General features: G+C 37.1%; 1 protein-coding gene across 3 annotated transcripts; it reads left to right on the top strand.

Moving 5' to 3' along the window:
• The first annotated feature begins 6 nt into the window (after window positions 1-6).
• On the top strand, window positions 7-26,538 carry LOC583375 (tyrosine-protein kinase RYK). 3 transcript variants are annotated; one of them, XM_030982499.1, is made up of 15 exons: window positions 7-183; window positions 6,991-7,112; window positions 8,415-8,514; window positions 8,828-8,962; window positions 10,339-10,419; window positions 11,366-11,504; window positions 12,193-12,299; window positions 13,014-13,136; window positions 13,701-13,784; window positions 14,099-14,295; window positions 20,455-20,564; window positions 21,087-21,246; window positions 21,637-21,773; window positions 24,079-24,184; window positions 24,395-26,538. In XM_030982499.1, exons 1-15 carry the CDS (start codon window positions 63-65, stop codon window positions 24,398-24,400), a joined length of 1,728 nt encoding a protein of 575 aa, XP_030838359.1. In that variant the 5' UTR covers window positions 7-62; the 3' UTR covers window positions 24,401-26,538. The 3 variants fall into 3 exon arrangements, with proteins under 3 accessions (XP_030838359.1, XP_011665108.1, XP_788381.3); XM_011666806.2 differs by having other exon boundaries at window positions 12,196-12,299; window positions 24,079-26,538; XM_783288.5 differs by having other exon boundaries at window positions 8-183; window positions 24,079-26,538.
• The last annotated feature ends 335 nt before the right edge of the window (window positions 26,539-26,873 follow it).

Genomic DNA, 26,873 nt, shown 5'->3' with positions numbered 1-26,873 from the left:
GGGTCATTGACATTACATTTGCTACTGTGTGTGAAGAAGTCAGGAGGAAAAAAAAAGCGAAAATGGCTACAAGAACATTATATATAATTCTGCTTAAATGTGTGGTTTTATTCTCTTGTATTTACTGTGTAAATGGATATATGAACCTGTTCATTAGCCCAGCTGAAGTAAAACGATTAGTAGGTGAGTATTTTGAATAATTTTGATGCGTAATTTTGTTATCATTGCAATGACAGAGATGATGAAATGAAGTTGAAGAGCCTCCCTTATGTGTGGGACGTACTGTATGCGTACAGAGGATCGCTTTAGCTCTCGCCAGTGCTAAAGTGCAATCACCGCAGTGCATGTTCTCTCAGCTGCATGCTGCAGTGCTGTGTTCATTTCTTAGTTTACTGTTTAGTTTATGTTGGCATTTAAGATGCAGTAATGCCTACAAACTGCAATCGTATGAGTCATTTTATTAAGAATAATATAAATGTTGTGAGGGCAATTAATAATTGAGTTGATAGTAGGGAGGCCAATGCCCGGGCGTAAGGCTTCTACGCCTACGATTTGTGCGCTCGTCGTCCAAGTCAGAAAATTACCAGAAGAAAAAAAAAGGGGGAAAAAAAGAAAACAAATATCTATGGAATAAAATGTATAACAAATACACAATTACACACTCCACAACATACCTATATGCGGATCTGTAAAGATCTTTCACCATTTATTGACGATCTTGCAGATTTTGATGTATTTTTATCCAATAATTGCGCTAGCAGACGAAAAAAACGGACGCACAAGAGAAACTAGAGGGCGATGAGGTTAGCTCACTAAAATCCTTCTCAATGACTGAAGGTAGAGCCTAAAAATATGGAACCAATTTAATATCAAAGAACTTTTGATAGAGATTAACATATCAGATGTGCACAAATGTCACTTTTAATAGGGTGTCTGAACGATTTTTCAATTTTCAATTTCAAGTCTCACCGATGTTTCTATCAAAAGTTACAGCCCCTCCAACACGCTGGTATATTCATATCATTTTGGTCAAAATCGACGAAAAAGACGTCCACGCAGAGTGATGTTGTTTTGCTAAATTTAGCCAAACAGCTGTATCGCGCGATATGCAAGCGTATGCATATCGTACGCATGCTGCTAAGCCAATCCGCGACTTGCAGCTTGAGCTACGCTGTCTCCGCGACATGTGCGATTGACTAGTATGGTTGGCGTTCGTCGCACAATAAACCCGGAAGTGAATGCACGTTATAGTCAATGGCAATATCGCGGAGACAACACACGTTGTCTCCGCGATATTGCCATTGACTATAACGTGTATTCACTTCCGGGTTTATCGAGGGAATTGCCAACCATAATTTCAGTCACTATAATGTGTAATTGAATTTGGGGTTTCGTTCGTGCGCGGAGATGTTACGCGATGTAACCATGGTTTGGACTGAGCGGAGCGCACGCCTCCTAATTAGCTGATCCACCAAATAGCGAGAAGGGTATTTTTAAACTGTTATCAGTTGTGATCCCTGGGGCTAGCGAAAATATAATCACATAGAATTGTTCCTTAGGACTGGGACTACTTATCGATCGGGGCGTCATATCTCAAAAGTGACAAACCTCAGAGTTAGCCAGGACACAATGTTTAAATTGCTGTTTTGACCAAGATATTTTTAGAATTTCGGGGGCTACGCCCCTTTGGAAATATTGGAATTCACCTGCTCTTTCATATGACACCTCATTCATTGATTATCACCTTCAGGATCACAACTGATAAAGGTTTGAATCTCGATTTGAAAAAAAAAAATTGACTTTTTTTGCATGGTCGCGCAATGCACGTAGGCTGCATAGGGATGCATGTAATCTCTATGGGAAGAATTTTAGCACACAACATCGGGTGCGCGATCAGACACCCTACTTTTAACAACTAGAAAATATAACAAAAAAAGATTATATCTTTTTAATTGCAGATTTTTACAAACTGCACATTCGAAGGTAGATAGAGTACGATGTTTTTGTCAATCTTGCGTTGGTTTGAGCCCCATAGCTAGAGCCATCTCACATTGAGAAGGAAAATTGTGAACAGAGACCTCATTGTTTCAGCCCCAAATAGAAGTCTTGCGACATCATAATATTATGTCGCAATCTCATCGCGCGCAAAACAAATTTGACGTAGTCTCACACATAGTACCTTTTTCTCAGCACTAGACACCAGTGTCGTGCAGTAATGTATGAGAAGTGTAAAAAAAGACATTTCAGTAAAAAAAAAAAAAGTACGTGAGCAGTCTATACTCCAATTGAGAAGTGTAATGAATGCCATGATTTGAGCGTGTGTGTTTTAGTGTATGATATCATCATATGGTTAGTGAGAGAGAGAGAGAGGGAGAGAAATATCTCCGTAAGTAGTACACGTCTATCAATACGTGCAGTCATGTTTGATTCCATATTGTGATCGCTGCATGCAAGTGCAAGTTGGATTTATCGATCGATGATAATGCAGTGTCAGATCTTTACTCATGAGAATATAGTAATTGGAATACATCGCAAAACTAAGGTAGGCCTATTTATTTATTTCAATTACTTTCTTAATTTACAATGAGTGGCTTTCAAGCTTTCGGCAATTATGTTTTGACCCTCCATGCCATGGCTAGCATGGCTCGATCGCGGCTTGCATGCAATTACCGTACCTGGCCTACAGTACTGTGTCGGTGTGTGCGACTAATTCAAGGCTAGCCGGTGATGATGAATGTACTTTCGCGCGAAGTTTTGAACTTGTTGTCTGGGCAATGACCATTATGACACGCCCATTCCCTCGGGCCTGTCTAATTCTCAACGTAATTGAAATTGATTGTTTCAAGGCTCTTATGTACGGCCAGGCGTAGAAGGAACCTCATAGGAACTAGCTGGATATCTCCTATTTTATGGAACTTCTGGAGTCGGCAGATGGGTGAGTTTTCTTAGTGAAAGAAAATGCTTTCTTTTAATGTTTGTTTTATTATAAACAAATTAGTAATTAAAAAGTTAGATTTGGGCATTGGCCTCCCTAATAATAGTCTAGATCTAATAGACTCTAGGGTCTATTCACAAAATTGACTTAAAAACACAGACAAAGAATCAGTCTGAACCAAGTCAGGAGTCAGGACAGTAGCAAATTTGAAGAAATTTTCTTTTTACTTTAGCCTAAAGTCATTGGTAGCGATAATTGGATGCGTCTTCGGTGTCGTGGCTGAAGAGCCGTGAAGAAACCGATGCAGACGCGGATGCTCGTGATGATGATGATGAATCTCAGTATCCCAGTATAGCTTGGAAAAGCTGCTTCAGGGATTACCTCATCAAGTAATCTCTCAGGCAAGAAGAGAAGAGGCGAAATTGGTAGCGATATACTTCTTTATTGCTTGCAGCGAGGAGCCATTGCGGTCCTAAAGTTTAGGTGCTGTACGACCAGATATTTGTACAAAAAATTGTACAATTTTCATTTGACAGCTGATGGATGACACGCACGGGTGCGTATTAAATGTGTGTTCTCAAAACCGAAATCGTACCTCGCAAAAAAATCTTCCGCCACACTCTCCGCAGAACATGAATAGAGTAAGACCGCCAAACTTCGGACACTTAGACAAAACGGGGGAAAACATTAAATTCTTTTTTAATTATTGAAATATCAAATATACTATTATTGTGCAAATACTTTTTATGTATGTCATGTAAAAGAAAATTAGTAAAGGAAATGGAAAACTAGAATTATTTACTTACCCACCGAACCTTTTTTCATGCCAAGCTTCGGACGTTCATGTGTAGCGCACGTCTAGCACGCGTATAGCGCATAGCGCATGTACATCGCACGTATAGCGCGCGCGCTAAAGTGCGCATTCATCGGAGGTTTGGAAACCGGATAAAAAATTGTACAACGGGGGTTAGTTTGACTGCGTTGATTTCATGAAAAAAGTATTATTTTCTTGTTTTGGGTAGATTTAAGTTAGGTAGAACTATCAGAAAGGTGTTTTTCATAACACTCGCACAATATTTTGGTGCTAAAATCTTACAAAAGCGCTATTTTTTCGTAGTCAAAATGACACTCAATATTGCCTGTCCGTAGCTTGGAAGAGCGCCATCTTCCGGTGGGGAAACCTGTATAGTACCCCTAGGTCCGGGGTAATGGCCGCCATTAGAAAATTTTCGCTATAGAGTGAAAAAGTATCTCATAAGCTCCCATAATTTTGGCAGAAACCACCTGAAATATGCCAAGGATTTGTTTGTAATCTATATATTGGAGGATCTACACCTTAACTCCACTGTTAAGGGACTGTACAAATCTAGGTAACCCGAAATCTGTCTCTGAATTTGATGTTTTTTGTGAGTTTTGCAGACGGCAACCTGCCCTAACTTTCTGTACTAACGATATAGGTTAGTAGTAGTATCAAATGCATGCAAGTTACCCGCCTGAGCTAGGCTCATATTTTGCGTTCGAGCCGTTGAAGTAATTTTTGTCCGAAGCTTGGCAACATCCGAAGTTTGGCGGTTTTACTCTAGTCCGTGTTGGGAAGCTAGCGAGGTGGCAGTTTGCCAACGCTTGCAACGAGGCTACTGCAACAGCGACAGATCAGCAGCGTGCAAAATTACTGGGACCCGATTTGCGTTCACGGTGGGAAGGTAACGGACTAGCTATTTACCAAAACAATGCTAGATCGGCTGCTGGCAAAATGAAAGTAATTACCACGAGAACATCCATTCGTAGGTGTTCTTAACTTGTCAACAAGTTCTAAATTCTATTTGAGATTATATAATAAATAAGACCAACAAAAGAACCTCGGTAGATCTCTAATGACTATACAAATGCTTTTTTATTTCTCCATTTGACATTTTATTTTCTCCACTTGACATTATGTTTTCTTGATCCTTTGAGCCATTTGTTTATGCGCAAGTCCATGCAATCTATATATGACCTAACTTTCAACACGCAAGCAATGGGGATCACTCACTGACCTCGTATCAAATTCGCTGCCAAAGAAATTTCGCTTATAAACATTGAAAGAAACTAGCAAATTACACCTGAATTTTCCGAAAATCGTATTTGCATTACAGGTACAGTGTGGTAGTGTCCATTTTTTTACACTCCAGATTCTTGGTAGATTTGCCAGATAAAAATCTCAATTTTTACCTGTTTTGTGGTCATTTCTAGGCTATTATTTAGAAAGTTTTATCGGTTATTGGCCCGATGATTCTCTTCTTACACTCACATGTTATTTTTACTTTCATTAAACATGGGATGGTTAGGGGTAAGACCGGATGACATAATGAAAAAGATATGTTCTTCCACCTTGCCATATCAAAGCTGTGGGCTGTTTATTGCTGAATCACCACAAGAAGACCATTCAGATATGTACGCATGCAAAGTGCCATCTAGTGCCGCATGAACGTGCCTAATTATGATAGGAAGTTAAGAACAGATTTAAAGGTACACTGTACTAGACTACATGTATGTATGTCCCATTTGCAGGTCAAAAAAAAGAAAAGGTTAAATTCCAACGGCATTTGAATTTCGAAAGACTATACTTATTTAGAACTTCCCTCAAAACGGAAGGGTTTGAAAATGGCTTTCTGTGAGAAAATAACGACCATTAGTTGTCAAATCAACATACATGATTGCAATCACCTAAGTAATAGTCTGATTTTCAGATCCTTGTACCGAACGGTTGTACGTTTTGTGCTGCACAAATATTCAATCAGGATTCATCAGTTTAATTTTGGTCATGTATTGGGTTATTGATGTTGACAAATCTTCCCTATTTTCACGAAGTGACGGTAGTGAATGAAAATCGCATACAATTTGCGTGACGATTTTCCTCACTACCATCACTTCGTGAAAATAGGGACAAAATAATAATTATTATCCTTGCTTATATAGCGCCTAACACTTACAGTGCTTTATCAGAAGTCTCTAAGCACTCTACAATAATGCAGCATAATTACCTTCATGTACTTGTTACAGCTCATTTTGTGTATGTTATTACCAAAGAAAAAAATGTGTCAGTCAGTCACTCTATAGTGTATGACAGGGAAGTCTAGAAAGTAAATGGGTTTCCTTACATAATTTGAATACGAGGACAATTTCGCAGATAGGACATACGTGGCATATTCATAATTCCTGCAAAGTTCTACAGAATTTGATGGTGGCTGCAAAAGAGACATAGTATCTTTAAGATAAGACAAGTTAAGGCTTAAAAGTTAGGGCTAGGTGATAATTGATGTCCTAAACTAGAGGGCTAGAATAATAAATATTGGCACCCATAACCCTGCATGAAGAGTGATGTAGACAAAAACTTAAACCATGTTCCTGATGATAATGAGCTAATATGATATTTGTATTACAAAAACAAGAGTTCATCGTGTTCCTTATATTCTAGAGTGTAACTGTGCCCAAAATTTTGTTGAATTTCTAACAAAAACAATGTCATTTTCACAAGATAAGGCTGCAGTTTCATTTTGACATCGCAAAAACAAAGGTTCACATGTCTGCACACTCATTCATTGTTCTAAGTGAAAGATAGTGTTTCAAGGCTTTGGATTAAAAAAAATATATACATGTATTATCATTTTTTCACACCATGACTGAATCATTTTTTACATTTTCCAATTGGTTTGGAACTGAAATCAACAAAATATTTATTAATTATCAATTTTTTTAAATAATTTTTACATGAAAAACTGTACTTGTAAATTATTAGGATGGGTAACAGGGCTGGCTATACATGAAGATATCAACGGTACATGAATATTTTTGAAATACATTTCTAGCATTTTGATATTAATTCATACCATTTTATTTACAATGTACATGTATATGATATGTGTACAAGACTTTCGTTTGTATGTACAATTGTTTCTAATGACAAGTATGGATATGAGATTAAGGGCACTCTCATGAATCATCACTATCGTATTCTTTTTTGTATGAGATTGATTAATGTTTGTTTATTTGATTGTCTGTCTGATGTTTTACAGGTGTTTCAGCAGAGCTCTATTATATCCGAGAAGGGAAGATTAACCGAGCAGCTACCAATTACCCTTTAGCAGTACCAACAGGGATTAATAAACTCTATTATACATGGTACAGTGAGAGACAAGTAAGTATATATACAGTACTCCTCAAGGTCTACAGGGGTGTTCTATGCTTTGATTCTTTCAGTGTCATCATTATTTTGATGCCATGGATGTTTGAATAAAAGAAATGTGCTTGTCTTGTCTTAATATGGATCAGTATTAATAGATTTCTAGGAGGGGGAGGGGGATGTTTTGTTTGTTTGATTTGTTTTATGTTTTTTTGTTAATGTTTTGTTTCAGTGTTTGTTCTGTATTCATGTATAAAATAGAGCTATGAGATGTCATGATTTTTAAAGATTTTTTTCAAATCTATGTTATAATTATTATTAATCCCCAATGAATCAATATACTGTAAAAACTTGTGAGCAGTACCTGTGTAAACCCTCCATCCTACAGACAGAGGTCTATCTGTTAAAAGGTATTTATAAAACAATTAACCAGGGTTAATAATTGTGTGTGTGTGTGTGTGTGTGCGTCTTTTTTTTTTTTTTTACAGATGTGTAGCAATCAGACGGGGGACTGACCTTTAAAGTATTTAGAATAAAATACAGATGGGCAGAGAGCATTTTTCTGCTTGTCTTTTAAAAGCCACCACCACCCCCCCCCCCCCAATACCAAAACCATCACAATGTCTTTCTATCTTCTTTTTTTTTTTGGGGGGGGGGGTAGCCGACTGTACTAAATATACATGTAATTGAATTTTTTAACTAAATAATCTTTTGTATACTATAAGATGTTAATGGTTTTCTTCCCATGATGTTATTAATATTATAAAAATGGAGTTTTATGTGATTGAAGAAAAATGCCCCCCCCCCCCTCCCCCGCTTATTCAGCGACTGGCTGAGTCGTTGCGATTTTTTTTTTTTTTTAACTCCAAAAAACAAAAAAAAGTGTCCTCGTACCCCCCCCCCCCCCCCCCCCCCCCCCCTAGGTCTATGTTGAAAGGTATTTCTAAAACAATTAACCAGTGTTAAATTTGTGTGCGTGTCTTTTTTTTTTTTTTTTTTACAGATGATTATTTACGTCTGGGGACTGACCTTTAAAGTATTTAGAAAAAAATACAGATGGGCAGAGAGCATTTTTCTGTTAATGTCTTTTAAAAGCCACCACCCCCCCCCCCCCCTCCAATACCAGAACCATCACAATGTCTTTCTATATTCTTGGGGGGGGGGGGGTAGCCGACTGTACTAAATATGCATGTAATTGAAGTTTTTAACTAAATAATCTTTTGTATAAGATGTTAATGGTTTTCTTCCGATGATGTTATTAATATTATAAAAGCTTTGGGTATCTAAATGGAGTTTTATGTGATTGTTTTTTGCCAGGTTTATTATTCCATGTCTGTGAAGTCCAAGAGTCCAAGGATATTGTATCATCCAAGTTTGAATATCACAAAGGATGGGAAAGTTCCAGTCAAAGAAACAGGTAATCTGTCATTTCTTTTGTTAATGATTGTGTTTTGTTTATTTGATCCATTGTTTCATTGACTTATAAATAATGGAAAAGAAAATAATTTTGGGGAGATGAGTAAAGTGATTACATTACTCGTCTATAATAGACTTTCCACCCAGAACATGCAACAGATAAACTTTGTTAACTTGTTGTTGTTCTTGTTGATATTTAGATTGTGCTCTGTAATCTCGTAAACGATTCACAATCCTGTGAGATGTATTTTTTTAATGCATTCATTCATTCTTATTTTAAATTCGTGTTTTCTTTTCTTTTCCAAACAACTTAGTGTTTGAGATGCAGCTTGAATGTACAGGCCATGAAGGAGGTGAAGCCATCATTGAGCTTCAAGTCAACCTTACACTATACTCAGCCAGCAATATCACCACACTTAATACCATTAGAACCAAATTGTGCCAAGGAAGTGAGTATAAATGTCACTAGAAAAAAGTAGCTTAAAGCCCCACTAAAGTGTTGAAACCCCAAATTTGCTAACAAATTTGTTAACAAATTTGGATGGCAAATTGTGAAAGAGGATGTCGTTTAACACACAACTCTGCAAGAATTTTCAAAACAAATGTGTTTGGAGATGAATATATTGATGAAAGAATTCAAAACTTGGGTTTTGTGTTGTACGCAGAAAGCCTAAATTTTGTATTCTTTCATCAATATTCGTCTTCATACACATTTATTTTGAAAATCCTTGAAGAAGTCAGGGTTAAATAACATCCTCTTTCACTTCATTTTGCAATCAAATTTTTGGGGCTCCCAACACTTTAGAGAGGCTTAAAGTTATACAGAGGAGTTGGAGTACAGTGTACCTATTTGCAAGTTTTTCTCTTTTCCATTTGTAGTTTTCGTTGTCTCAAAAAACAAACATGAAATGAATTTATACAATGTATTAGCCTGTCTAATTGTTTGGACAGTGTTCTCATTTTCTCTGTCTATTCATTGGTTCCCTCTCTCTCTCTCTATCTCTCTCTCTTTCGTTCTGTCTCTCTCATACCCTATCCTTTTACATGTCAGTTGAAACACAATTCTTATCATTGATCATCTCTTTTTAAACACATTTTGTCCCTTGATTATATCCTTTTCTCAAAACTCTGCTCAACTGATACACAGAATTGTAAAATACACTGTAATTTATATAAGTAGTGACCTCATTGTACACAAAGAGTGTTTACATGATCAGGTTAACAATTCTCTTATGTTGCAACTTTTGTCAGTCACTTCTGTACCTCTATCTCTCTCCCCCCCCCCCCCCCCCCCCCCCCCCCCCACCTCCCACCATCTTTTATCTTTTGATCTCCTTTACTTTTCTCCTCATTTTGCCTTCTTGTATTTCTGTTATTTGTTTCTTCTTTTTACATCGGGAGATTCAAGCTTGGGAGATTCAAGCTTAGCAGCTAGCCATGTCATACTTTTACAGCACTGGTCTTTCCTTTTACTTTTTCAATTCAAATCTGTCTAGAACAGTACATACAAAGGGATTCCACTACTACATGTAGTTTTGAATTGCCATGGTACTCAAATATGGGTACCAGTGCTTCTCTTGCACTTTATAATTAACATTTATGTTTGTGATTCAGTATCTTATGAAAATCATGTTATTAAAAAGTTGATTCTATATGTTGTGGCACTGTGGACATTGACGAGAAATAGTGTTAATAAGTTGCAAGTAGTGTACATCAAAATACAGCTGTAACAATATATACAACATTAGGATTCTTTAAAACAATATTTGATACAGTATGTATTTCACTAGTACTTAAATAACTTCCTTGGTTTATATTTCATTAGTGCCAGGAGTTCCTATTCAATCCAGAGATCCAGTACAGAGAGAAGACCCCAGGCCTAGGAATAATAACTCACATTTAGTCAGTAAGTAGTAATAGATTTTCAATTGTTCATTTATAAAAAGTGTCAGCTATGATTGAAAGCCAAGATAATTGTCTCAATGTTTTGTATGTACATGTATTATATTGTTTGCAGTAGGATGGTACTAGTGTGGTATTACTTTCCTTGAGATAAAAGTACTTTTGAGTCTTTTGAAAGCTATTAACATAGTTGCCCATGTAAAGCAGGGCTCCCACTTAGCCGAGTTAGAACCTCGAGTTGTGGCGAGCTGGCGCGATCTCATGGCAAGCCGTTTTATTATTAATTGATATCAATAAATGAATTCTTGTTATCAAGAAATAATTTTATGTTGTAAAGCAATGGTAATTCTTGATATCAAGAATTTGACTTTGTGATATCAGGAATTCAATTTCGTGATATCAAGAATTGAATTCTTGATATCAAGAAATATGTTTTAATGATAAAACTGCTTGCCATAAGATCGCGCCAGCTCGCCACAACTCGAGGCTCCAACTCGGCTAAGTAGGAGCCCTGCTTTAGAAATTACAAACTCTACATGTATGTATGAAATGTTAAGAGCAAGAGCCAATTCTCACTGTGTAAAATAGATGAAATCAGTGAATTTTAGTCTTTTGCTTACCGGTAAATCCTTAGTAGCCAGTTGTATGCCGTATGAGCCTATGTGTATTGTTGCATCATTAACTGTAACTCCAAATAGCTTTAAGACTTTTCATTTAGCCAAGAAAAACAAAGTTCATTTTTCCAAGAAACATTCCAATCTTACATGTCGTTGCAAAGAATTTCAATTCATTTTGGACTATAGCCATTACATAAAAGTAATGACACTGCCCTTGAATATAATTTTCATCTACAGGCGGCTTTGTTTCGAAAATGATTTAAATGATACTGCATTTAAAGCCCTCCTGTTTCTTGGCAGAAAGAGTATGATTGATTCTCTTTGTTTTCACAGCTGAGTCTAAGGTGAAAGCGGTGACATCTACCAGTGTGTTCTACATAGCAGTGGGGGTGGTCTGTGGAATCATCCTTCTCTTTGTTTTAGTAGTAGCACTTATCCATGTCAGAACAATGAGATCATCTGATCCCGCAAGGTGAGAAATTCAGTTTAAGAATAAAATCCAGATTCTTTGGATTTCATTTTGATTTACTAATGATGGAGCAGAGAACGCTAAAGAGAAAGAGAAAGAGAAAGAGAGAGAGAGCTAGAAAGGACATATGTTTGTGATAATAACAATAATAATAATAGTGGATTCTTGTATAGGGCTCATGTCTTGCACATTGCCTCTCCTGGTGCTCTACTTTCGTGAAATGGTGACTGCAACATAGAGGAGGAAAGAGAGAGGGGGAGAGTTCCAGCAATATACATGGCAAAATGAAATGAGAAGATAATGTTAGTACTTTTACATGAATATTTGTAGGGCTAACATTTCTTGTGATTGGCACAGATAGAGGTAGGATGTCACGAAGGGGTGAGAGATGAAGTGAGACAAAGATTATAGATAAGAAAGGAATAAGGTAAAGTCAGAAAGATGAAAAACATAGATACGATAGAAAATCATATGGAGTGTTGTAAGAAAAAAGTAGATCAGAAGAATAGCTCTTGGAGATAGGATATGGTACAAACATACACAACACAAATGGATGAACAACTGTAACTGAAATGGACCTCTTGTAACATTTGGGGCTTCTTTACATCTATCTAAATTCATAAGATCATGATTGGAAAGCAACACAACATCAACGTGAATCCTTTTTTTGAATTCCTGTTTGCCCTTACAGTAGTGATGCCAGTAGTACTGGGTTGATTAATGGAGGCAGACAACCAGAGCATCCAAACTTTCCCAAGATTCCTGAGCCAAAGGTCGACAGACTTTCTAATGGAAATGGTAAGTTGTTTTTGTTTTTGTTGTTGTTTAAATATTATAGTTAATGGAAATGCCTTTGAAATCATGTAATCATTTAAAATGATGTCATTATTGACCCACTACCCACTTTTTAATGATTAGCATGTTAAAGATGAAGTTGAGTTCTCGTCATGCGATTGCATTGTGAAAGAAACGTTGAATCGATCAGAAAAGGTTGATCATCTAGCATATGAGTATTGGTGTGTACTGCAAGGTTCTGGAATTATCAAAATGATAAGAAATTTGGCCCAGTCTTGGTAAAGTTACAAGCACCGTACACAGAAAGATGTATGTGGGACTACACGAATATGTGGCATAAAAATCTGTCTCGATTTTTATGATGTTAAATGCCATGTTTAGAATAAAGGCATTTGAAGAGCCATGCTTTTCAGGGAACATTATTTATCTGATGTTCTTCCACATTTGCATAATACAATGATAACGCTCACAATTTTTTTTTCACCTGTTCCCAAAACTCAACCTTCTCGATTCTCTTTTTACAAGGAACCTATAATATACAAGCTCTGCTTTTTAATAGGTTCCTCACATTCTACTTAATCTATTATATGAATTGAGAATCATTGAGACGTGCTCATTTATACTACTTTATTTTATATATATATGTCTATACTTTTTGTAAAATGTGGAACAACAAATACTTGAAACTTGAATGTGTCTTCGTCTTTGACTTCCTAGGTTACAACTCACTTCACTACCAGATCTGTCCTTCATTAGCAGAAGCTGAAGACTTGAGATTAAAACTAGCTCCGTATGCCATTGAGAGAAGCAGAATCACTCTTGGTGAAGTGCTGTTAGAAGGTACAAACTAATCATCCAGTCACTAAGTCATATGCAAACTAAGATTACATAACAGCTAATGGCAGTCGAATTATGCTGGATATTCTTTCTCGTTCAGACTATTGTAGTATGGTATTTGACTGTAATAAAAGAAGGCTGTTAGAAATAATGACTGCCATATTTTATAAGCTGTATACTATATATACTGGATTACTATTATAATCTTATGTTCTTAGATTTCCATTCAAAAGAATGAATTGCATTAAAATACTGAACAGTTTTTTTCTTCATTCTTTTCTTTTTCTTTTTTCTTTTTTTGTTATTATGCTCCTCATTTTCATTTTTTGTTGATCTAAAGAACTTTCCATGATATCTGTCTTCACAATGCATTGACCTGTAATAATTCTTCAAGAAGAAATATTTGAAATAGTATAAACAAAAAAATATAATTTGTATATGATACTGAGTGCATTTATTTTATGAAATGATTGTTTATTCTTTAGTAGTGCAACATTTTACTTGATTTTAGATAATGAGTCGAAACAATGTTTGACATTTTGATACTTTTAATATGATTATTGCTAGGCACGTTTGGGCGTGTTCACCAAGGAGTGTTAATCAGTGCAACAGGAGATTCAGAACAAGATGTTTTCATCAAGACTGTAACAGGTAAGTGTAAACCAGTACCAATCAGTGTAAACCAGTTTGAACCACGTTAATCAATAATGCCCCCCCCCCCCTCCCCCAATAGAATATGAAGCATTTATACATATATGCCAATAGGTATTGTTTTGGTCTATGAACGATGCTCTTTGATACATTTTTTTTTCCTTCATTATCACACCAATTTTCCAAGAATATGCTCAACACGAGAGTTGATTTCCAAAGTCCTACTGACAACAGGTGTTAATGAGATTTGGGAGGATTTTCTTCTAAATTGAAGCTTCTGAGATTGATGTGTACCCTCTATTTCATATCACTAGATCATTCATCAGAAGAACAGCGCCATCTGTTGGTGAAAGAGAGTTGTCTCCTTCAAGGTCTGAGTCATAAGAACATCTTGCCATTGCTTCATGTGTGTTTCTCTGACCCTCCCTTCATCTTGGAGGCATTTATGAAGCTAGGAAATCTAAAACAGTTCCTCAAGAATGGACGCATTGGCCCAGGAGACAAGCATCAGGTAAGCGCATGAATTGAATTCAGAAGATTTATTCCAGGGGCCATATTCTTAAAACTAAGTTAGTAAAATAATGTTAATTGTCATTCTTTTTTATTCAGGTGGCGCTAGCTGCGCTGCTGTGGCCATCACAAGTTTACGCAATCCTTCTCTGTCAGCTGTTGCTCTCGTTGCCTCTGACAGCTTTTTCCCTGTCCATATGTGGATATCTTTGAACCAGGAAATAGCAGGTCTGCCTCTTCTTCGCTTGGCTTCCACTGTTCCTTTTATAAGGGACTTTCCAAGACCGTCTCTCCTTACTACATGGCCAAAAAACTGCAGTTTCCTTCTGGCAATACTCTTTCTGAGCAACATCTCTGTATCCAGCTTGTCTAGTACCCATCGGTTTGTTCTTCTGTCTGTCCATGGAACCCTCAGTATTCGCCGATACAACCACATTTCAAACGCGTCTACTCTCTTTTCATCTCTTTTGGTCATGGCCCATGTCTCGCTTCCATATGTAGCAATGGGAAATATAAATGTCAGTGCTATCTTTAACTTTAAACTGTTATTAATTCCCTGGCTTCTCCAGATCTTCACCATTTTCTGAGTTGCATTCCTTGCTATAGCTAATCTCCTTTTGATTTCTTTCTCACTTGATCCTTTAGCGCTAACAAGTGATCCCAGGTATATGAAATCCTGGACTTCAGCAATTTTTTCTCCGTCCAAAATGAAATCATCAAAATCTCTTCGATTCCTGTCTATTACTAGTATCTTTGTCTTTTGTGTGTTTAAGAGGAGATTGTTCTTCTCAGCATGTCCAGCAGCTCTTCCCTGCTGGTACATATTAAAGTTGTATCATCTGCATTAGGGCTGTGCACAACAGTGTAATGAGGTACCCGAGTACACTCCCTGGCTCACAGGCGAATACTCGAATGTTCGGACGCCATGTTTTTTTGGAATTTTTTTGAATATTTTTGAATTTTTTTGAATTTTTTTGAATTTTTTTGATTTTTTTTAAATTTTTTAATTTTTAGATTTTTTTCCTTTTTTTTCTTTTTTTGCCACTACCATACCACTCGGCAGTTTCTCAGGTCCCTCGCGCAGCTCGCTGAAAACGCATGCAACTTTACTTTGAGTTGCAGTTGAAGGCGCCGATTTAATAAGAATAATAACAGTAAACAATGCTGTTTTAAAAACCAAAGATGGCAGAATAATCCATTTTCCTCCAAGTCCAAACAGAAATCTGGACATTTGGTCCCAGTTTCTGAAAGGTGAGTTTGACAGTGCTTGAGTTGGGAAACATTTTTACCGACGGTACCATGCCAGCGGACGCTGCTCTCCCTGGCACGGGTAAGCGTGGGCCTGGACATTTTTTTTTTTTTTTTTTTTTTGCGGCCGAATATTCGGGTACAAGAAATCGTACCCGAGTAGTTGTCAACTGTGCGGGTACTCGAGCATTCGACTACTCGTCGCAGCCTTAATCTGCATACCTGAGATTGTGCCTTCTCTGTCCTCCAATGTTCACTCCGCCTTCAAAACCTTCAGCCACAGTTCGAATTATATCTTCTGAGTAAATATTAAATAGGTCTGGAGACAATATACATCCTTGCCTGACACCTCTTTCTATCGGAAACCACTCAGTATCACCAACACTAGTCCGAACAGCTGCTTCTTGATCTTTATAAAGCTTGGTTATTAATCCCACCAGGTGTGCTGGGAATCCTATTCTGTACATATCATCCCACAACATCTTGTGATCTACACAGTCGAAAGCCTTTACATAATCTATAAAACACAAGTATAAAGGCATGTTATGTTCTCTACATTTTTCTATAATCATCCTGATGTTTGCAATTTGATCTCTAGTACCTTTGCCAGGCACAAAGCTCGCTTGCTCCTCTGCCATTTCATCCATGTACCTCCTTTTCATCCTGTCAATGATGATCTTTAATAGTATTTTGCTCGCATGAACAAGAAGACTGATGGTTCTATGATTAGAACATTCTTTCTGATTGCCTTTCTTAGGTAAAGGTATGAAAATAGCTCTGCACCAGTCTTTGGGCCATTCTTCATTCTCCCATATCTTGATACATAGCCGCCATAAGAGATCAATACCTATTTCACCTGTTGCTTTCCATACTTCAATAGGTATATTGTCCATTCCCGAGATTTATTTATATGGTTCAGAGACCATTCAACTTCCGATCTCAGTGGAGGTGATTCTCTGTCTTCCTCGACCTGTCTGTTGGCTCTTTGACCTGGCTCTTTGACCTGGCTCTCTACTCCTGTACAAATCTCTGCAGTACTCTGCCCATCTCTGTTTTATGTCCATTTCCTCTGTCAGAGTTTTTCCATTTTTGTCATTCACAATATCAGTCTTCATGCTTCTGTCACCAGTAATCTCTTTTACAAGTTTGAAAACTTTCTTCATGTTGTGCTTCTTTGCTGCATTTCCCATTTCTTCACATTTTCCTTCTAGGAATGCTCTTTTATCTTCACATGCTTTTTGGTTATATTCCTTATTTAGTTGTCTCCAGTCTGCGTGTCTCCCTTCTGATTTTGCTTGCCTTCTTTTACTTGCAATTTCCATTGTACTTGTTGTTAGCCATGCCTGTTTTTGCCTTTTCTTCCGTGGTATGTATTCCTGAGCAGTCTTTTTCAGTACATCTGATGTGCTTGCCCACAGCACTTCTGGCTTCACATCTTCTTCTGCCATTTGTAGAAGTGGCATGAATCTGTTACCAATCTCAGTAGTGAACTGTGCTGGTATATTCATCACATCAAACCTGACTGGTTGAGCAGTTGTCTTCTTGGACTTGAGTCTCAGTTTCAGTTTACCGAGCAACATTGGGAGTGATATCACAATTGGTCTTGTCTTAACATCCTGTAAAGTTGTCCTCCACCTTCTTTTGATCATGATATAATCTGATTCTTCACTCTATCTCCAGGACTTCTCCAGGTCCAGAGTCGCCTCTTGTGATGCTGAAACATGGTATTGCCAATGACTAGGTCATTTGCAGTGCAAAACTCTACAAGCCTGTCTCAACGCTCATTTCTGTCACCTAAACCAAATTTTCCAATGTTGCAAGTTTCTCTACCATCCTTTCCCACTTTGGTATTACAGTCTCCAATCATCATTGTGATATCCCTCCCTGAGATACTTTCCAGTGTATCTTGTAAGACTCCATAAAAGTTGTCCATTTCTTCCTCAGTAGCATCTGTTGTTGGGGCATATACTTGAACTACTGTGATGTTCATGGGATGTGCCTTCATCCTTATTGTAATGATCCTATCGTTAACAGGGTTGTATCCCATTGTATTGTATTGTATTTATTTTCCAATCATATTAAAAAGACAAATAACATATGACATAAAACGAAATGAAACATAACAGAATTTAAAAAAAAAAAAAATTACATGTGTATATAGATTGCTTAAAAATGATTGGCTGGATTGCCCGTTCAGTGTCATAAAAATATATGACACTGTTCTTCCTGGGGGTCCAGGTACAATTAAAAGAAACATTACGTAAATAGAAATTTTAAAAATAATGCACAAGCTGCTGAGTATAACACTTGCATGTCCTCTTTCGTGTTAACCAATGAAACAAAACAATTAAAAGCAAAAAAAGGCTATACATTTACAATTGCTGAGATTTGCGGATAATTAACCCGCTATGCGCGAATCAGTAAGAGGAACGACTGCAAGAAAGAGAGATAGAGAGAGAGAGAGAGAGAGAGAGAAAGGGAGAGAGAGAAATGGAGAAGAACTCTCTTGCAAAGCGTGTGGAAGGCACATGTAACGCCTGGCTCGTCCGGGGAAAGAAATCAAAGCAATTGAATAGGTGAATGAACAAGTACAAAATATGCTACCTTATTCACGGATCCCGGACGCGCCCAGCATAACACCATGTAATTCCAAACCCCACGCGAGAGACCCGCCCACTGTGTTGTCTAATTCTCTATCCGACAATCGATCCTCAACTATAAACGTCAATAAACGATTTTCCCCATGAGGCCAAAATTTATACACACGCCATCATCAAACGCTAATTAAAAATGCCATACGCACACCTGACAACAAACTATCGCACCCCAATAGAAGGTACGCAGTGCTTGTTGCCAGCCGGGACAAGTTAAAAAGCTTATCCCAGCTAGCAACGCAAATGAATGCAATTCGCATTCCGACCATTGTGATGCGGCCGCTCGCTATCAGGTGATTACATAGCTTGTCCTAGGGCAGGCATGAGTAAACTTGACCACATGAGGAAAACGGTGTATTGCCGCGTACCAAGCAAAACAAACCCACAAATTTGAGCATTGAGCCATTGTGCAGTAGAAAGAAAGACGAGGCAAAAAATACCATACACTTTCGGGCTACACGAAAGAAAAAGCATCAATAGTTTCAAACAGCAGCTTGATTTACACAATTATGTTTACATACACAAGTAGAACTTAAATACATGTCTACCCTAATTACTAGTAATGTGTCCCCCCCGCCCCCCCCCCCCCCCCCCCCCACAGCTAAGTGTAACTTCTGGCAAGGCATAATACCACTGAAAGTCTAGGCAAGATCAATGAATGGCAGATAGTTCTTTGCAAAAAACACTTAAGCTGTTGGAGAGTTTAATATTGTTAGGTAAGCGGTTAAATTCTCGCGAGCCTCTATATAAAAACATTCTCCGACAGCTCTCGGATTTCGGTTTGGGTAGAGCTACAACAAGTATTAGATCAATCCTCCATCACTGCCTTTGACATCTCTTTATTGATGATAAATCCAACACCACTACGTCTTCATCCAGATTCCTTTCCAGAATAGTACACTGTTTCACCTCCATCTGTATGAAACCGTCCTTGGCCAAGCCACCAGTGTTCTGCTACTCCCAATATGGGTACATTACATCTCAACATTTCATTGAGTACCACCTCCAGCTTTCCCGTTGTGAGTCCTCTAACATTCCAAGTTGCCACACTTAAAGCTCGCCGTAGAGGTATGTTGCTCTGTTCCAGTCCAGAGGCATCAGGGACAGGGCTTCCTGGATCATGGTTTGGCCTTGTTCCATCATTATAACTAGTTGTACTTGGTGCATCATTCCTCTCTTCCGCAGTAGCATTTGAGGTATCCTTCAGCCTGCAGGGTCCACCGTTGGATACTATTGTTAATTGCTCTTTTCTATGGTGTATTCTCATAATGACAAACTCGACCAAGTTGATGGTGGGTGGCCAGGTCCTTCCAAGGTGTTTGCTCTCTATCTAGCTGGTCGTTGACTCAATGAGATCCTCCGCCCTTTGATGGGTCTTATTTTTCTTCCCACTGGGTTGCTAGCCACCCTCCTCACCAGTTGCCTGGTGGGGGGGCCGGTTTAGTCGCCGGTTGCTCGACCAATGAACAGGTAGTACTGGTTTACATGTTACCAGTAGCAGACTAATGAAGCCTGACCTGACCTGAGTTGTCATAAAAAATAGAAATAAGTCATTGGTTAATGTCTGCACCAAGCTGGCAGCTTTTGCGTTAAGTTAAAAGAGACATCTGCGCAGGCACCAATATCAAGTTTACTTCGGTGCAATTTAATTTTGTTATGACATTTAACATAGTTTTTCCCTCACATAAAAGATAATGCCTTTTTTCAGATTTCAAGGTTTCTCTTAATAATGGAGTTTGACCAATTGCTGCATTCAATAGCATCATCGGATTCATTCTACATTTTGATCATCAAATAGTGAATCGAACAAATTAATTTAATTGTACATCATAGTTATGTCACCCATGAATTTAGATTTGTCTTTGTAATTTTCTAGATAATTTAACTGAGAGGTAAAGGTATCAGTTTGTGTGATTTTCTGTGATTTTATAATGAAAAATTCATTTTTGTAACTCCTCTGAAGATCCTTACCAGATGTTGTGCCCTCATATATATATATATATAATGAAAACATTATGTATGAGTACTGTAGTTTACATTCCGCAACTTAGAATACATGTATTAAATTGAATTCTTATTAATTAGATATTCTCTAAATGCTTTGAGAGCTATATGTTCAAGTCATTACAAGACAAAAATCTCTGCCATTTGAGCGCTATTTTCACAAGATTTGATGTTGCTTCGATAAAGCTTTAGTTTCCCATGACAAAAGTAGCAATATACATTCAACTGAATAACGCTTGTGTGTTTCATTCCAGGCAATATCAACTCGTGATCTAGTCCACCTTGCCATTCAGATCACACATGGAATGATGTATCTGGGTAAAAAGAGACTTGTTCATAAAGATCTGGCTACAAGGAATTGTGTGTAAGTAAACTCCATAGTAAATCTCCCTATTACTCTTAAGTTCTTACTGATGTCAGTGTCACGACTGTAGATTATGAATCAGTTATTCTTTTTCAATGGAACATTTCTTTCTGTATCAGTGTTAAAAGACACAAGTTCAAATAAACCAGCATTCTGATTAAAGAGCTGATGCTGATATCCTAACAGCTATAGAAAATAACAATGTTCAAGCATAACTATCAATCTGCAGGTCAATAGTAAATCACTGCAAACATGAAGCAAGTTTGTGACAGTTGTTCTAGATGAAGAAATGATTCAATGTATTTAACTTACAAATGAATGCTAACAGGTCAGTAATCATGTTATGTTTTTGATCTGTTTGTATAAGAATTCTGTAAAAAAAAAATATATAAAAAAAATTTCCTTTCAGTATCACTGGTTAATTCTGCCATTGCTATAGGCACATGCATAATGTATGGACTGTTTGGCTGGTTTGTGGTGAATAGAGGGTTGATCGGTGGATTTTTTTCTTTTTCTTTGCAGGATTGATGAGGACTACAACTTGAAGATCACAGACAATGCTTTGTCAAGAGATCTTTTCCCTAGTGACTACCATTGTCTGGGGGATAATGAGAACAGACCTGTTAAATGGATGGCTGTGGAATCCCTGGTTCATAAGAAATTCTCACATGCTAGTGATGTGGTGAGTATTAAAGAAACCTTGATAGTATAAACAGACCTATACATGATCTAAAAGCTGTTAAAGTCGAGTGACAAAACAAATTTTTATAGTTGGAAGTTAATTAATATTTTCTTGAAAATTTTCATCAGTCTCTATTTCATTTTATGAATTGAATACAAGGTGAAATCTCCAATTTAATGATTAAGTTTGTTTCCTTCTTTCTGTTCATTTCTGCATCTTGCTATACCCCCAATCTCTCTCTCTCTCTCTCTCTCTCTCTCTCTCTCTCTCTCGCCATCATTCATTCTTTCTGTCTTCTCTTTTTTTGTGTAAATCTGTTTGTATTCTGTTCATTCCCTGACTTTCTCTCCATCCCTCTCCCATCACACCTTTCTCTTCATCTCACTACAGTGGTCATTTGGAGTGACCCTTTGGGAGCTGGTCACCTTAGGTCAAACACCATACATGGACCTGGACCCGTTTGAGATGGCTACCTTCCTGAAGAGTGGTTATCGAATGCCTCAGCCCCCAAGCTGTCCAGATGAACTGTGAGTAGGAGCAGCAATTCAAGTATTCAACACACTTGTGTTTGAGATAATTAAATGAAATTGTTCTGAATATTCATAGTACATGTATACCTGTATTGACTGGCAGGAGGTTTGATATGCGTGTAACAATTTAAAAATTGTCTTCAAAGTCTAAGGAATTAATCCTCTTGAATTTACCTTGTTAAGCCCATAGAGAGACTTGAGTAGATTATTTGCTACATAAAACAATATTAATATTATTATTAGTTCAATTCAATTCAATTCAAAGTTTATTCAACACTCTTCATAAAAACATTTAAAGCATACAAATACAGAATGGAGTTATAAATACTATTAAAAAATACACAAGAAAGTGATAACAAATACAATGGCAATTTATAAGAGTATTTGGGATGGGCAGAAAGGAGGGAAGTTCCTTATTTAAAAGCCTACCCCTAAAAACACACAAACATGAAAACGAGAACAAAAAAACAGAACAAAAAACAAAGAACATATTAAAACTTACTATCATGCACGATCAGAGTATATTAAAAAAATGTCAAAAATTTGCCCATACTATTGATACTGATTATTATACTTGTTTAACAGAAATTGTTTATATTTAATTTTAAAAAGATTGAGAGTTTTGCATTCTTTTATTTCCTGAGGTATACTATTCCATATTAATGATCCTTTAAAAAATAGTGAATTTTTCATACAAGTCGTTCTAATCTTGGGGAGGTGATAATTTAGGGCATTTCTAGTATTAAAATTATGCACATCACAATTCAGTAGTAGTAGTAGTATTTTATTGTTATTGTCATTGTCACTGTTACTGTCATTATTATTAACATCTGATGGCCTAACCCCTAAGAGATAATATTTTTACAATGCGTGCAGTGCTGCTGGAAAGGGATCATCATCAATGATTAAGCCAGTCAGTCAGTCTCTTGTATATCATAAAGTTTCTTTAGATACACATCTTCCCTTCGTTTTAAGCAGTTGTGCCATAATGTGCCCTTTTGTGCATGCGGTGCAGTGATGAATTATCAATCATGATTGTCTTATCAAAGGTTTTCCGAGCTGTGTCTTGGATTTGAACCCCAAATCTGTTATCCTTGATCCAGTGACCTACTGCTTATCCATGACATTAGCAAGGGAAACCAGGCTGAAGGCAAATAATCGTAGGAATCACTTTTGATTACTCATTATACAAGTTTCATCTCGTAATATAATAATAATAATAATAAAAACGTTACTTATAAAGTGCTTACCGTATTTGCCGGCGTAAAGGCCGCAGTATTTTTGGAAGAGAAAATATCAAAAAGTCGCGATGCGGCCTTTACGGCGAAACAGAAAATGCAAATAACATACAAATTACAATACATATTGAATACACGTCAAAGTGAACAGAGTTAATCATCGAACACAATTTTGAATAAATGTGTCTTGAGACTAGTTTTGAATAGGTTAACGGTTTGACAGTTTTTTACATTTAAAGGTAATCTGTTCCAAAGTTCAGCAGAAGCTTTGCGAAAGGAGCGATTACCTTAAGAAAGAGTTGACACAGAAGTAGATACAAGGTTTAATTGTGAAGATGACCCTAAACTGGGTGAGGGTTTGTATTCCTCGATTAATTCTTGCAGATAAATTGGTGCCAATTCATGAATGCATTTGTAAGTTAAAACTAAGATTTTGTACATAATGCGGTACGTCACCGGAAGTACTGGGGTGATGTGTTCACAAGAACGCGTTACTAGCCTGGCAGCAAAGTTTTGGATTCTCTGCAGTTTTGCAATGTGCGAGTCCGGAAGGCCATAAAGAAGGCTATTGCATTGATCGAGACGGCATGTAATAAATGCATGTATAAGCGTTTCGGTAGATTTTTGATCAAGAAAATTTCTAATACGCCCTATCTTGTACAAGGCATATGAAGCTGAGCGACAAATATTTTTTATATAATCATCCATCTTAAGATCATTTTCAAAGATGACACCAAGGTTACGTGCACTTTTGACAGGTTGTATCGGAACATTAGTAAATGGGAGGACTTTCTGAATCGGCTGTTACATGTATAACCTCAGTTTTATCCTCATTTAACTTCAAATCATTAGCAGTGGACCAAGCTTTGATATCATTTATACATCTTTCAAGTTTAGTAATAACAGAAAGGTCGTAAACCTCAAAGAGTTTTCAGGAGAATGATGAAGAAGATGTAACAGTTTTCCCTCTAAATGAAACTAATGAATGCCATCATTTGGAATTTCCAAAGGGTGATATATATTAAATGAATTTCATCCTTTGTTTCTCCTTCCTATGCATGCAGGTTCAATCTGATGGCATGCTGCTGGGCTCTCTTGCCACAGGATAGACCCAAGTTTAGTCAGCTGTGTGCTGCCCTCACAGACTTCCACCGTACACTCGGCATCTACATCTAAGCTTCCTCAAGCTAGCTTCTCAATGCCTCTCAGCTCAAAGCTCTAATCTTACTCACCAGAAAGTGGAGACCATGATGGATGCCTACACTCGGCATCTACATCTAAGCTTCCTCAAGCTTCATTCTCAATGCCTCTCAGCTCAAAGCTCTAATCTTACTCAACAGATAGTGGAGACCATGATGGATGCCTACACTCGGCATCTACATCTAAGCTTCCTCAAGCTAGCTTCTCAATGCCTCTCAGCTCAAAGCTCTAATCTTACTCAACAGATAGTGGAGACCATGATGGATGCCTACACTCGGCATCTACATCTAAGCTTCCTCAAGCTTCATTCTCAATGCGGCCTCTCAGCTCAAAGCTCTAATCTTACTCAACAGAAAGTGGAGACCATGATGGATGCCTACACTCGGCATCTACATCTAAGCTTCCTCAAGCTTCATTCTCAATGCCTCTCAGCTCAAAGCTCTAATCTTACTCAACAGAAAGTGGAGACCATGATGGATGCCTACACTCTGCATCTACATCTAAGCTTCCTCAAGCTTCATTCTCAATGCCTCTCAGCTCAAAGCTCTAATCTTACTCAACAGAAAGTGGAGACCATGATGGATGCCTACACTCTGCATCTACATCTAAGCTTCCTCAAGCTAGCTTCTCAATGCCTCTCAGCTCAAAGCTCTAATCTTACTCAACAGAAAGTGGAGACCATGATGGATGCCTACACTCGGCATCTACATCTAAGCTTCCTCAAGCTTCATTCTCAATGCCTCTCAGCTCAAAGCTCTAATCTTACTCAACAGATAGTGGGGACCATGATGGATGCCTACACTCTGCATCTACATCTAAGCTTCCTCAAGCTTCATTCTCAATGCCTCTCAGCTCAAAGCTCTAATCTTACTCAACAGAGAGTGAAGACCATGATGGATGCCTACACTCGGCATCTACATCTAAGCTTCCTCAAGCTTCATTCTCAATGCCTCTCAGCTCAAAGCTCTAATCTTACTCAACAGAGAGTGAAGACCATGATGGATGCCTAACTTCTGTTTATGCGGACCTTAATGTGATGCAAAAGGAAGAGCAACAGTGAGGGGGTAATGTTGCAAAATGTCTGTTGTTTGATGTGCAGTAGACTAGGTATGGAGCTGCTCTGAGTGTACCTCTACTGATATTAATGTATTTTATAAATATCTAAGAAAAATAGTCATCCATGTATAGCTATTATGTAGACCAAATTGTGATGGTTGTCCTTTTATTCCACATTTTATTACAACTCTTGTTTTTCATTTTTCTAACTACAACAATAATGCAAACAATGTAGAGTAATACAGTAAAGATGGTGTTGAAAATGTATCACAAATTGCTAACTGCAATATAGTAGCTTTTAATCATTTGTGTGGGTAGTATAGAAAAGGCATTTGTTTATATTAGTTTGCTGATAATGTTTTTTATAATGTTCATATTTCCTGTAGGCTGTTGTTTACCCTACATTCTTAGTGAGCTTCAAAATATTTAAGATGAAAGTGAAAAGTCTCTATAACCTTATCTTATCTAATATTGAAGCGCATTTTGTGTGAGAGAAGAATTGATCTCTTCCTTTTCCCCTAAGAGGAAATTATGACATGAAATTGAATTTGAATAAATTATGTAACAAATGAAAGAAATATGTAATTGAAAAGTACTAAAAAAACTTCAAAGAAAAAATAAGTTAATTGATATGTGTAAAGCCAAATAGAATCAACTAGAATATACTCTCATGTCTACTTGCAAATTCTCAGTACTGTTTTTAATATCAAACTATTACTTGCCCTACAGAATCCTATGTTTTCAAAGTCCTTTTTTTTACTTCATGATTATGTTTATACAGATGTAAAATTGTAAGGATAAACCTTCTTAAAATCATGCCCAGGTGATATATTTATCTGTATTAATGTTTGTGCTTTTAACCTAAATTCTCCTACTATGCATTTTATTTGTTTATAATCTAAATGATCCACAACCTTTGTTTTGAAAACAACCACTTGCTAGGACTTAGTTTTGATAGGAAGGCAATGATTTGTCTTTCCATACTTTGTGCAGTTAATCTGTATGTAAATATTTTAATATTTCTTTTGGTGCTTTAAGTTAACTGTGTTTCTATTGGTTGCTCTTAAGATACAATGTTTTGTTTATACCTGCTTGTATGTATTCACTGATGTAGCATAGAAAGCATAATGTATTCTGTGGATTACGTCCTGTACAATAGTACATGATAGGTCAACTACATATCGTCGGTGAGTTGACAAAACCTCGTATCTCAAAAATCATGAATTTTCAGGAGAGCAAAAAAACTTTCCTGTCTCAAGAAATTTAGTGCTGTGACACCGTCCTTTCTTTTTAAAACTGGAATATTTATACAATTTTTAATGTCATTGTTGAAATACAGTAAAATAATTGTTTTTATATTTATTATGCAAAAAAATCAAAATCTCAAAAAATTGAGATACCAGGTTTTGTCACCCCACCGACGATATAACTATAACATTAAGGGATAGAGCAACGACAATCTGGCGCTGCTCAGTGGCTGCCCTGTTCACGATCAATTGGGCAAAAAGAATTTCCATTTTCTGTTTAACTTAATAAAATTTGGAGTGGACTTTAAAGATTATTATTGTTATTGTTATTGTAAATTGTTGAGAAATCAATGAAG

This window comes from Strongylocentrotus purpuratus, unplaced genomic scaffold (genome assembly GCF_000002235.5).
Source record: "Strongylocentrotus purpuratus isolate Spur 01 unplaced genomic scaffold, Spur_5.0 spur5_scaffold_12, whole genome shotgun sequence".
Lineage (NCBI taxonomy): Eukaryota > Metazoa > Echinodermata > Echinoidea > Camarodonta > Strongylocentrotidae > Strongylocentrotus > Strongylocentrotus purpuratus.
The sequence above is the reverse complement of the archived record's forward strand: the minus strand, read 5'-3'. Positions and strand labels throughout refer to the sequence as shown.